Source organism: Ursus arctos, unplaced genomic scaffold (assembly GCF_023065955.2).
Source record: "Ursus arctos isolate Adak ecotype North America unplaced genomic scaffold, UrsArc2.0 scaffold_7, whole genome shotgun sequence".
In the NCBI taxonomy this organism is placed as follows: Eukaryota; Metazoa; Chordata; class Mammalia; order Carnivora; family Ursidae; genus Ursus; species Ursus arctos.
The window spans coordinates 70,700,369-70,714,040 of NW_026623089.1; the positions used below are offsets into that span (position 1 = coordinate 70,700,369).

Here is a 13,672-nt window from a genome sequence, read left to right on the forward strand (position 1 = left end):
CCTTAGGAAGACAGGATGACTTACCACAATGACTCGGAGAACGCCCCCGCCATCGTTCACAGTCACTTTGTGGAGATTTCTTGACACGAGGCCTTGGAGGTCTTGGCTCTCCCACACGATGGTACCTTCAAAGCTCTTTTTGAGGAAAGATGAAGTGAGTCGATTTCTTTATTGTTGTCATTTAGGTTTTAAGTAAGTTTTTAAAGAAAAATTAATTTTTTTTCTAAAACCTATTGGTTAAAGTTTTTATCCCCCTACTCTAACACACACTACTGTTAACATGTTGGTGTATATTCTCGAGTCATTTTTTTTTTCAGGCACATCTGAAAGATGCAGGTACAAAGAGGGCAGAGGCAATTTTGCACACTGCTGTCTGCAAGTCCCTCTACACTGAAGCGTTTCCTGCCGCTACCTCAGCTCATACGACCATTCTTTGCCACGCACACCTAACTAACATGCCATCGAGTGCGTGCGTCCAGAGTCACACAAACACTTCCCCACTGGCAGATGTGGACTCTACCAACTATCTAATGAAGCGTGTTTTGGTGTAAATGTTTATTTTGTTTCAAAATACATTTTCAGAGGTGAAATCATGGGGACAAGAAAGAAATAAAAGAGATATTTTATATGGATTTGGGGACACAATACCAAACTTTCTTTTAAAAGGAAATTATCTAATTTCCCAATTTACAAAAATACTACCTGCATTGTATTCTTCCAAGTATGGGATACTGATGACAGCAAAGACATTTAAGTCGATTTAGATTAAAAAATGACTCCTTATTTAACTGCATTATTTATTTATTTATTTATTTTTTAAAGATTTTATTTATTCATTTGACAGAGAGAGATAGCCAGCAAGAGAGGAAACACAAGCAGGGGGAGTGGGAGAGGAAGAAGCAGGCTCCCAACGGAAGAGCCTGACATGGGGCTCGATCCCAGAACTCCAGGATCACGCCCTGAGCCGAAGGCAGACGCCTAACGACTGAGCCACCCAGGCGCCCCTGATTTCTAATGTTTATAAATTATACAGTCTCTTCTGGGAATTACTGACCCATGCTTCTTTGCCATTTACTTATTGCGTTTTTTATTTTTCTTATTAATCTGTTATCTTATAATAAATAATCCTGTGTATATAATATATGCTAAAATATTTTTTTTCAGAATTGTTAGCTACTTTGTTATTATAATTATTATTATTATTTACTTAAAAGGTCCTGTCAAATCTGACAAGCTTTTTGTGATTACTATTAAATTCTGGGCTTTGAAAGTTACACTCCCTGCCCCAAGGTTTGATACACATTTAAATTCTAGTGTCTTCGAATTTCTCCATGGGGGCTCAGCTGCTCCACTGTACTGTTCAGGCCATCCCCACGGTCAGCCCCTCTGGCTTGTTCCAGAGATCCAACAGAAGGCAGCCACCAGCATCCAATTCTTCTCTATCACATCAGCCTGTTTTCTTTTCCGAATACCACTGATCACTCTGAGATTTCCTGTTTTTCCTATTGTCAAACTAACTGCTCCCACTAGAACGCAAGCACCGTGAGAGCAGGGATCTTGTCTGTCGTATCAACCACCATATTCCCGGCACCTAGAACGGCCTGACATACATAACAGGCACTGGAAAATTATTTACTTTGTAAATAATGGTAAACTCAAAGTCAGCTGGAATGATTTTTGGTCTAGAGCACCAGACAAAAGATACAGCTTTAATATTCTTTAAAATTTTTCACATATTAAGAGATAAAGCGCTGTACAGTAATGTCTCAGCCAGCATTATAAGGACACTTTACAAAATTGAACTTGTCCAATAAGCTAGGGCAGTGGTTTGAAAGCTTTTTGTAAAGCATTACAACTTCTCTACAAAACAGGTAAAAACACTAAGCGTCGGGATTCCTCAGGCCGTCCGTCACTTTATATTCTAATGTAATGGACCCTTATTCTGCACTGCTGGTGAGACTCCGGATACGCTCCGAGGAGGCCCCGGGTTCCTGAGAGCAGGCCTCAGAGACACACTCGGGTGGTCACTGCCTGGCCTCGAGCACAGAGAGCGATGCCCACCTCATGGGGCTGTGCCGGGGGTTAATGATGACATGTGTGCGGCATGCAGGGTCTTTGCTCAGAGAAACAGAGCTTTATGACCACTGGAAGGAAAGCAGAAAGTGAAGGACCCCTTTAAAAGATCTCGTTGTCTTATCTTGGAAATGGGCGCTGACTATCGCTCTCCCTGGAAAGCCTTAACTCTCCCAGTATACTTGACGTTGAACCTCAAATCCCTAAAAACAAACAGCATTCTTACAGACACACGCGCAGAAGGAAAAAAACAAGCCTAGGGAGGAACCTGGCAAATATGCTGAGAAACGTGGACAGCATCATATCCCTCTAACCTTTCTCTATGTAGTCAAGTTTCCAACAGTGGATATGGATTCCTCTCACACATTTTCATACTTTTATGATCATGAAAAAAAAATTTTTTAAACATATGTATACAACGAAATAAATTTAGGGTCAATCTTCTTCCAGACACAGGCGTTATTTAAACTTCTGAGCGTTTACGACCAGGTAGCAGGCTGTGGGCTACTCGAAGATTTACAAGAGTGAAACAGCTCCTGTCTTCAAATGCTCGTAATATGCCCCGCTGGGGTCAGTAACGAAGGACAGTCGTCTGCTTGAGGTCAGCCAGGCCTTCAGGTGACTGTGAGAGCGGAGTCTCGCAGGCACGTGAGTCAGGAAGGGAGAGGCGGACGAAAGCCCTCATCAAAAGGCAGACGTGAAGAGCACTGCATGTTAGTGTGAAGCAGCTGAGCGCGGCCAAAGCCCCAGGCCGAGGAACGGAGATGTGGGAAGTGGGCTCCTGTCAGCGCTGCCGGCGGGAACAGAGAGTCTGTGCTTCATCTCGAAGGCCGCTGGCAAGCACAAGAGTGATGCGATCCTAGCCGCCATTTTAAAAGGTCGCTCTAGTGGAACAGCATCAGGGCAGGCTGGCAGGGAGAGTGGTAACTGGACTATTACAGAGGTCCAGGTGAGAAGCAGCAAGCACTTATCTTAGAAATTAAGACTGCCTTCTGAGAAACTGAAGGAGACACAAATATATGGAAAGATATTCAAGCTCAAAGACTGGAAGTATGAATATTATTAAAATGTCCATATTACTCAAAGCAATCTACAGATTCGATGTCATCTCTATCAAAATTCCAATGGTGTTTTCACAGAAATACAATAACTACCCCTAAAATTTGTATGAAACCACAAAAGACCCCAAATAGCCAAAGCAATCTTAAGAACAACAAAGCTGGAGGCATCATGCTTTCTGATTTCAAACTATACTACAAAGCTACTGCGATCCAAACAGTATGCTATTGGCATAAAAACTGACACACAGATCAATGGAACAGAAGAGGCAAGAATACACATGGGAAGGACAGTCTTTGCAATAAATGGTGTTGGGAAAACTGGACAGCCACATGCAAGGAATGAGCCTGGACCCCTATCTTACACCATACACAAAAATCAACTCAAAATGGACCAAAGACCTGAACAGAAGACCTGACACCACAGAACTACTAGAATAAAACCTAGGTGGTAAATTCCCTGACACTGGTCTTGGAGATGATTTTTTGGATTTGACACCAAAAGCGAATGCAACAAAAGCAAAAATAAACAAGTGGGACTACATTGAACCAAAAAGTTGCTGTACAGCAAAGGAAACCATCAACAAAATAAAAAGGCAACCTATGAATGGGAAAAAAATATTTGCAAATGATATACCTGACAAGGACTTACTACCCAAACATATAAAGAACTCCTACAACTCAAGAGCAAAAATCCAGACAACCCAATTGAAAGGTGGGCAGAAGATCTGAATAGACATGTTTCCAAAGACAACATACAGATGGCCCACAGGTACATGAAAAGATGTTTACTGTCACTCATCATCAGGGAAATGCAAATCAAAAACCATATTGAGAGACCACCTCACACCTGTCAGAATGGCGACTACTATCAGAAAGACAAGAAATAACAAGTGTGCTGGCCGGGATGTGCTGAAAAGGGAACCCTCGTGCACTTGTGCACTGCTGGCGGGAATGTAAATCGCTGTAGCCACTGTGGAAAACAGTACGGAGGGTCCTCAAAAAATTAAAAACAGAATTACCACGCGATCCAGCAATTCCATTTTTGGGTATTTATCCAAAGGAAATGAAAACACTCGAAAAGACATCTGTGCCCCCATGTTCACTGCAGCATGTTTACAATAGCCACGATGTGGACACACCTGAATGCCCACGGATGGATGGATGGATGAAGAAAATGTGATGCAAACACACACACACACAGAAGAATATTATTCAGCCATAAAAAAAAAAGGAAACCTTGCCATTTCCAATATGGATGAAACTTGAGGGCATTATGCTAAGTGAAATAAGGCAGAGAAAGACAAACACCATATGATTTAACTTATATGTGGAATCTAAAACGATTTTATTTGTGAGAGAGAGAGAGTTGAGAGAGAGAGTGTGTGTGTAAAGCAGGGGAGCAGCAGGCAGAGGGAGAAGCAGACTTCCCTGCTCAGCAGGGAGCCCGATTCCGGACTTGATCCCAGGACCCTGAGATCATGACCTGAGCTGAAGACAGATGATTAACCAGCTGAGCCACCCAGGCGCCCCTAAAACATTTTTTAAAAAGCAAAAAACAAAACACTGAACTCCTAGATATCAAGAACAGATGGGTGGTTGCCAGAGGCAGGGGCTGGGGGGCTGGGGGGCTGGGGGGCTGCGTGACATGGGTGAAGGGGGTGAAAAGGTGCAAATTCCCAGCTGTAAGAGAATCAGTTCTGGGGCTCTCACGTACAGCACAGTGAGTAGTACAGTTAATAACGCCGTAGACGTGAAAGCTGCTAAGCAAGGAGATCTTAAAAGTTCTCTTCACAAGAAATGTAACTGTGTGGTGATGGACGTTAACTAGACTCAGTGTGATCATTCTGCATTATTGCATCATCACGTTGTACACCTGAAACGAGTATATGTCAATTATATCTCAATAAAAAAAGAAAGAAAAAATGAGTACATTAAAGGGAAATATGTCTCTAATAACTGAGAAAAGCTCTGAGATCAAAGCTTAATTAGTAAACTCACTACCTTAAAACAATGTATCAAGTGGCCACTATACAAAAGCTGGGTTAAGAGAGAAATTGGCAATGTAGCAATGTCCAGTGGGAGAAAGAGGCAGGAATTGGAAGATACAAAGCATTCTAGCCACATCCTACCTGAATGAGCCAGCTCTCTAAAACAAATACATCCTAAGCAAATTCCATGATCACACCAAGCACTGTTCTGATTTGGGTTTTTGGTGTCTGACATCTCAATAAGGAGGTTCCCAGACAGGGTCAGACTTTCAAATCTAATAAGCTAACAGCCATTAAGGATGAATGAATGGATATTCTGGTTTACAAACTGGTCTATGAATTTATTCAATGTCATTCAATGAGAATCTGATCATCTCTAAGTGAACGAATTGGAAAGTCAGTGCTAGAACCTGAAAGCTAAGTCCTAGACCCTTGGCAAGGTGAGGCTGCTCTGAGTTAATCATGTGTCTTTCGTCTGGCAAAACAGCCTCCTGCTCTTGGTATTCATACACTCCTTTAAAACTTTAACAGTAATAAAATTCAAAAAAATTTTTATTTAAATTCTAGTTAACATACAATGCAATATTGGTTTCAGGAGAATTCAGTGATTCATCACTTACATACAACACCCAGTGCTCGTCACAACTAGTGCCCCCCTTAATCCCCATCCCCCATCCACCTCCCTCTATCAACCCTCAGTTTGTTCTCTATTGCTATGAATCTCTTATGGTTTGTTTCCCTCCTCCCCCACCATAGGTTCATCTGTTTTGTTTCTTAAATTGCACATATGAGGGAAATCATATGGTATTTGTCTTTCTCTGACTTGTTTCACTTAGCATTATACTCTCTAGCTCCATCCACATTGTTGCAAATGGCAAGATTCCATTCTTTTTGATGGCTGAATAATATTCGCGTGTGTGTTGGTGTCTGTATGTATATATACATATATGTATATATGTGTGCATATATATACACACATCATCTTTATCCATTCATCTGTGGATGGACATTTGGGCTCTTTCCATAATTTGGCTCTTGTTGATAATACTGCTATAAACATTGGGGTGCAGGTGGCCCTACAAATCTGTATTTTTATATCCTTTGGGTAAATACCTAGTAGTGCAATTGCTGGATTAGAGGGTAGTTCTATTTTTAACTTTTTGAAGAACCTCCGTACTGTTCTCCAGAATGGCTACACAAGCCTGCATTCCCACCAACAGTGTAAGAGGTTCCCTTTCTCTGCATCCTCACCAACACCTGTTTTCTTGTGTTAATTTTAGCCATTCTGACAGGTGTGAGGTAGTATCTCATTTATTTTATTTTGTTTTGTTTTAAAGATTTACTTACCTGAGAGAGAGAGAGAGACCACACAGGAGTGTGTGAGAAAAGGGGAAGGGGCAAAGGGAGACAGAGAGAAGAAGACTCCCGACTGAGTGTGGAGCCTGACATGGGGCTTGATCCCAGGACTCTGAGATCATGACCTGAGCCAAAATTAAGAGCTGGCCACTTATCCGACTGAGCCACCCAGGTGCCCCTCATTGTGGTTTTGATTTATGTTTTCCTGATGATGAGTGATGTTGAACATCTTTCCATGTGTCCGTTGGCCATCTGGATGTCTTCTTTGCAGCAATGTCTGTTCATGTCTTCTGCCCATTTCTTTTCAAGATATTATTTATTTGAGCCAGAGAGATAGCATGAGCAGGGGACGAGCAGACAGGAAGCAGACTCCCCACTGAGCAGGGAGCCTAACACACAGCTCGGTCCCAGGACCATGATCGGAGCTGAAGGCAGACGTTTAACCGACTGAGCCACCCAGACGCTCCGTCTTCTCCCCATTTCTTAACGGGATTATTTGTTTTTTGGGTGTTGAGTTTGATAAGTTCTTTATAGATTTTGGTTACTAACCTTTTACCAGTTATGTCATTTGCAAATATCTTCTCCCATTCTGTAGATTGCTTTTTAGTTTTGTTGACTGTTTTCTTCACTGTGCAGAAGATTTTTATCTTGATGAAGTCCCAACAGTTCATTTTTGCTTTTGTTTCCCTTGCCTCCAGCAACATGTGTAGTAGGAAGTGTCTATGGCCGAGGTCAAAGAGGTTGTTGCCTGAAGAGTGAAAAGTTCTGAAGAACTGATACCAAAGACATTTAGGAGAAAGAACTGATAGGATTTAGTGAGTGCTTGGATAGGAAAGTTGAGGATAAATCCCATGAGTCTGGTTTGGGTGACTGAGAAAAGGAGATGCTGCTATCCAAGACTGAAATACAGGGGGAGATGAGAATGGATGGGACGGAGATGATGTTACCATCAGAATGCCCCTGGGACACTCGTGTGGCGAAGTTCCATAGGCAGCAGAAGTAGGTATGGATTACCTAAGAGAAACGTGGACTGTAGTTGGATTTAAGAGCCGTTAGCAAACAGGTGGTAATGGATAAAACTGCCCAGGAAGAATGAGTAAAACAAACAGAAACCAGGTATGAAATCCTAATGATTAAGAGGAAAGCGAGAGGGGTGCCTGGCTGGTTCAGTCAGTGGAGCATGTGACTCTTGATCCTGGGGTTGTGAGTTTGAGCCCCATGCTGGGTGTAGAAATAACTTAAAAATAAAATCTTTAAAGAAAAGAGGAAAGCGAGAGAGGAGATAAAGAAGTACATTGGGAAGGAGGACTGGGCCAGATGTGGATGAGCCAAAAGAATGTAGGTCAGATAAGCTAAGAGAAGAATGCAATCAACTAGTAAAGGACAGAAAGTGTCCCCTGGAGGCGCCTGGGTGGCGCAGTCCTTAAGCCTCTGCCTTTGGCTCAGGGCGTGATCCCAGAGTCCTGGGATCGAGCCCCACATCCGGCTCCTCTGCTGGGAGCCTGCTTCTTCCTCTCCCGCTCCCCCTGCTTGTGTTCCTTCTCTCGCTGGCTGTCTCTCTGTCAGATAAATAAATAAAATCTTAAAAAAAAAAAAAAGTGTCCCCTGGAGTTGGCAATTGGGTCACTAGAATCTTAGTGACTGCAGTTTCCGATGAACCATACCAAAAGTAAAAGCTATTGTGACCAAATAATGCTTCACCTTGAAACTATGAATCTAGAAAATATGATGACAAAACAAGTAATTCTCTGTCCCGTCCATTCAACGTACCTGGCTATTTCCCGGTGGCTCCTGCTGGCACCCAACCACAGTTAATTTGGAACTTTATGATACAACATCAACAACGTGGACTACACTGAGTAACTGTCAGAAAAACTCATCGGCCCCCAAAACAATCCTGGTTTCTTCACTGCACTTCTACAAGCCAGGGGTTAGTAGGGAGGGGAGGAGCTGTGTCTACCCCCCTTTCCTGCTCTATGTCCCAGCTGAATCTCTGTTTCTCACCTCTCTCGCAGGCCCGCTTTCTACTCTCTGATACAAAGTCACCATAGCTAGGGATCTCTTCAGATGAGAAACAACTTGTTTGTGACAACTCCCTGCTAAGACCATAAAACCAAAATAGAAGCTATGAAACACAGCACGGTGTGGGCTGGAAAAAGGAGATCTCATAAATTATCTCACCCATAATGTAAGCATGTGCTCTGCAACCCCTTTCACATGTTAATTCCTTTGTGTCATATTTCTAACTTCTCATCCAAACCAAGAGAGTAGCTTAAATCTATACTATTTTTGCACTTAACAATTTTTTATGGATTGCAGAAATGACTACATCTAAAGAATTTCAACTGTCACAAACAGGGACTGTGTAAGTACCCATACAACTAACAGTGACGTCTCTAGTGACTCAGGTGAACAAAAATAGTCTTTTTATTGAAATTAGTTCTAGGTTTCAACTGCACTGGTAAGGAAAATACAAAATTAGAGAAATAAATATTTTAAGAGACGCGCACAGCAGTCTCCATTTAAATCTGTGACTCCCACTGAGATTTATGCTTTAGTGAATCACACGATGAAAACACTGCAAGAGCTTTGCTTACTTGACAAGCTATACTGCTGACATGTCACTCCAGTAGGCTGTGAGGCGCAGAGGGAGTAAGACGATGAAGAAATCATCTACTACTCTCTCGAAAAATGGCAAAAATGATGTTTGTCTTCTGTCATTCCTTGCTGATGATATGCAGGCAAGCCATTCATCACTATCATTTGTTCTGCACTAATAAGCCCAATTAGGCCTGAAGCAGCAAAAATGAATATCTATGTACAATTAAACACGGTTTCAACAAAAATAGGATTTTGTGTAAAAGGACAGAACTTTTTAAAAGAGTTGTTTTTATAAAGCTAATATATATTTATTACAGAACATTTAGTAAATGCACAAAAAAGAAGAAAATAAAAATCACCCATAATCCTACCTCCACATCCCCAAGTACAGCTACTGTTAAATAATGGCACATTTTTAAAAGAAAAAAATATTACAGAAGTAATGAAAAATAAAAAGTCAATTTAGCTTAAAGCTTAAAGTGAAATAAAGCTCACAAGGCTGTAAGCATGAAAGATCGTAACTGAAGTGGCTGCTGTCCCATCATTAGCACCTCCTGCTAGACACTGTCCTTGCCTCAATCCAGTTACTCTGAAACACTTCAAATCTATAGAAAACCTGAAATTAACCCCAAGTCACCTAGACTCACCAACTGTTAACATTTGGCCACATCTGCTTTATCTGTCTGTATACATGTACTTTTCTGTTCTTGCTGGTTGTTAAACACTTGAAAGCAAAGGCAGATATCATGACGTCACCTTCAAGTACTTCAACATGTACTTCCTAAGAACAAGGACATTTTAAGGGAAAGTAATAATTTTTCTGGATTAATCAAAATTTGTAATTTTTTTCTTTTTATAAAGATTTTATTCATTTTGAGAGAGAGGGGGGAGAGAGCATGAGTGGGGAGAGGGAGAGAGAGAGAGTACGATTGAGGGGGAAAGGGCAGAGGGAAAAGCAGGCTAGCAGACTCCTCACTGAGCAGGGAGATGGATGCAGGACTCGATCCCAGGACCCTGGGATCACGACCCGAGCTGAAGGCAGACGCTTGACCGACTGAGCCACTCAGGCACCCCCAACATTTGTAATTCTAGGGGAACCTGGGTGGCTCAGTCGGTCAAGCGTCTGCCTTCAGCTCAGGTCATGATCCCAGGGTCCTGGGATCGAGCCCCACACTGGGCTCCCTGCCCTGCTGGGAGCCTATTTCTTCCTCTCCCTGCTGCTCTGCCTGCTTGTGCTCTCTCTCTCTCTCTCTCCAATAAATGAAATCTTTTAAAAAAAATGTGTAATTCTATCTAGAAGACTGACCAAGATAATGGGCCAGACTCTGTAACGCTGTGATGAGCCTGAAGTATTAAAGTTTATTTTCTTCCTCTTTGCCCCACATTGTGACTCCTTCCTCTTAAATAGTTTCTCAACCTCACCACCATCAGTATTTTGAGCCAGATAATTCTTTGCTGTGGGGGCTTTCGTGTCTGTTGTAGGATGTTCAGCAGCACCACTGGCCTCCAGATGCCAGTACCACTCCATACCCCGCTGTACCAACTGAACGAGTCTCTGGACATTGCTAAATGCCCCTCGTGGGCAAACAGCCCCAACTAGAGAAACTCTGCTCTTGAAGAACGGATCCTGAAAATTCAGAAGAGTAGCAGCAAGATTAAGGAGGGTACGCATTTATTTACCGAATGCTTCCCACGTGGCAGCACGTTCTAGGCATTCTGCATGTATGAAAATCATTTAGTCCTTAAAATAAGCCTCTCAACTGGGTCGTGTAGCCCGGCCATCTTACAGATGAGGGGATGGACACGGTGAGACTGAGCGGCTTGCACGAGGCCACACAGACTCCGAGCGGCAGCGCGGGGTTTCAGACACCCCCATGCTGCACCCGCAGCTGCCTGCTCAGGCGCTTGGCCCCAAGTGCGACCTCACGTACTTGCTCCCTGGTGCATCATTTTTCTCTCTCCTACTCATGGCAATCCTCCTAAGTCCTTGCTGTGCAAGTCCACTCTACGTCAGCCTTCAGACAGCTCTGATACCACCTGACACAATGCTAGAGTTTCTGGGCTCCTCAGAACAACATGACTCTCCCTTTGGGAAGAGTTCTAGGAACCACAGAAAGCCTGAGGTTGTGCCCATGCTCGTTCCGATAAGAAAGTCTCATTGATGACTTGCTTCAATCCTCAAGGAGCTTTCCTACTAGTTGATACAGGAACGCCGTTCACAAGCATGCCCGGCACACGGTAAGTTAGGGACAGTGTCAGTGCTAGCTCCTCTCGTCCCTCCAGCACGAAAGCTGCTTTCAGGGCCAGGGTCTCCATATCGTATCCTCAGAGTCCCGGTGCTTGGCACATACTAATTTCTCAAATATTTTCTGAGTAAATGAATAAGCAAACCAAAGAATGGCTTCCTTCAAAAGCTGAAATCCAACACTTAGTGAATATGACTTCGCTAAGCCACTGCTCTTAATTAAAAGTAAAAGATACTTTTGATGGTACATACTTCTGCCCCTTCCCCTGCTCGTGTGCTTGCTTGTGCTCTCTCTCAAATAAACAAAATCTTAAAAAAAATTAACGTTTTTAAGCAGAAGTTTGTGTACAGGTGAAATAAAGGAGATCCCTTTCACATCTACAGAACTGACATACATAGTTTCAACTACTTGTACTGAACGCCAAAGACCCACAGCAAATTATGAGACGTGCAGTATAACGCAAACAGAACCCAGAAGACCAGCAGTGGGAAAATGTTTCTTGGTTCGTCAGCAGAGCTGGTCAACGTCTAGCTTCCATGTTTTAGCTCAGCTCTGAAGTTGCAGGATGAACTCTACAGCTGATCTAAAATGACTCCCAGAGATGCCTGGGCCACAGACCTCCAAGTGGTTCCAAAGCCCTGACCTGAGGCGTGTACGCGGACTGGACTGAAGCAGCCCGGCGAGGCTGAGGTGCATGGATGAGTAATCCGTTCTCGCCCACCATGCGATCCTTTGCAACCATCCTGCGGCTTAACTGCAGATCTCTAGGACACATCTACTTACGACTGGACCTAGAAGGACCTGGACGGTGACAGCTGTGTTTTCAGACATGTGCCACAATCTCGAGAGGTTTTATTCATCTTGGGAATGTGGTCGACCTCTTTGCAGTTATCCTGCCTACACCTACCACCCTCACCCTTTAGAAAAGCAAATGACCTGATTTATTCAAATGGTATCTGGGTCTCGTGTTTCCATCAAGCCATACCTGTTATTACCCTTTGTCACTAAACAGTCATGCAGTTCTCATTCCAGTAAGTAAAAGGCGAAAGATTTATGCGATCTGAAGAGAAACCAGAGTGTTCAATCCACTAAGTAAACCAGGCAGTGCCTCTCAGAAAGTGTGGTTTGGGAACCTCTGAGGCATCACGGAGCTGTGTGAAGGGACGGTGCAGAGTGCTACATTTCAGTAATCAGTGCACAAAGCTGGTGGCCCCATCGGGCCCTCTGAAGAGCTGTCCTGGTACAACAAAGCATCAACTGCCAGCCTCTGAGAGCACAGAGGCAGGCCCACACGCGGCACCAGATCCCTTCCACTACACCCCGTACCTCGGGCAGGATGAACTGCTCCACAGGCTTGTACCACAGCTTGTTCACCTGCACACCACAGCTTGGAGGACTGAAACGAGCCACGAAGAGGGCCTCCTACAAATAGGGGGAGAGTGGGGGACAAGAAATAGGGGGGAAAAAAAGACAAAAAGAAAGACTTAGCATCAGATACTGTGTGTGCAGCAAGTTTTCAAACATCTTCTATCCTGGGCAGCTTAATCCTCGATGACCCCAACCATGGTTAAAATAGGTCTACTGATGTTATCATTTGCGTTTTCCAGTGTGGTCACAGTTATTAAATAGATATTTAAGGTAACAAAAGCTGTCCTAAAGTTCTAAAACAACGAAATAAAATCCACATAACCTTAAAAAAAAAAAGCCCACCTTGAAATGAGGAGTATTAGGGGAGGTGTGAGGTATTAAATCAAGCCGAATTATTAGACTTAACTCCAAGGGTTAAGAAGAAACTGAAAGATCATATTTCTACACAGAACAAAGATACTCTAGGAACCCACCCTTCAAAAAGAAACTTCAGAAGAAATAATGCACAGAAACAAAAAAGGGAACATAAAAGAGGGCTGATTCCCATCATGTCTATAGGCACGCCTCGTTAACTGCACTTGGCTTTACTGCGCTTTGCAGAGTATTGTGTCTTCTACAATTTGTGGCAATCCCGCAATGAACAAAGCCAGAGGCACTATTGTTCCAACAGCATTTGCTCACTTTGTGTCTCTGTGTCACATTTTGGTAATTCTTGTAATATTTCATACTTTTTCATCATTATATTTGTTTGGCGAGCCACACGTGATGCTACTCTAATTGTGGGAGTGCTATGAACTGCTCCCGAATAAGATGGCAAACTTAACTGATGAACCCACTGACCAGTGCTTCCTTGTCCCTCTCCCTCTCCTCAGGCCTCCCCTAATTCCTGAGACACAACAATATTGAAATCCAGCCACTTAATACCCCTAACATGCACGTTTAAGTGAAAGGAAGAGTTGCGGGAGTCACTCTAAATCAA

At 43.2% G+C, this 13,672-nt stretch overlaps 1 protein-coding gene across 2 annotated transcripts in view; it reads right to left on the bottom strand.

Annotated features, from left to right (window-relative positions):
• B3GALNT2 (beta-1,3-N-acetylgalactosaminyltransferase 2) overlaps positions 1-13,672 on the bottom strand; it is a 62,429-nt gene that overhangs the window by 21,057 nt on the left and 27,700 nt on the right. The window contains exons 5-6 of one of the 2 annotated variants that reach the window (XM_026504131.4): positions 12,652-12,747; positions 25-135 (exon numbers count right to left, since the gene is read on the bottom strand). In XM_026504131.4, the coding sequence (XP_026359916.2) occupies positions 25-135; positions 12,652-12,747 (207 nt within the window). The remainder of the gene's footprint in view (positions 1-24; positions 136-12,651; positions 12,748-13,672) is intronic. The other variant, XM_044386042.3, reaches the window with a different exon arrangement.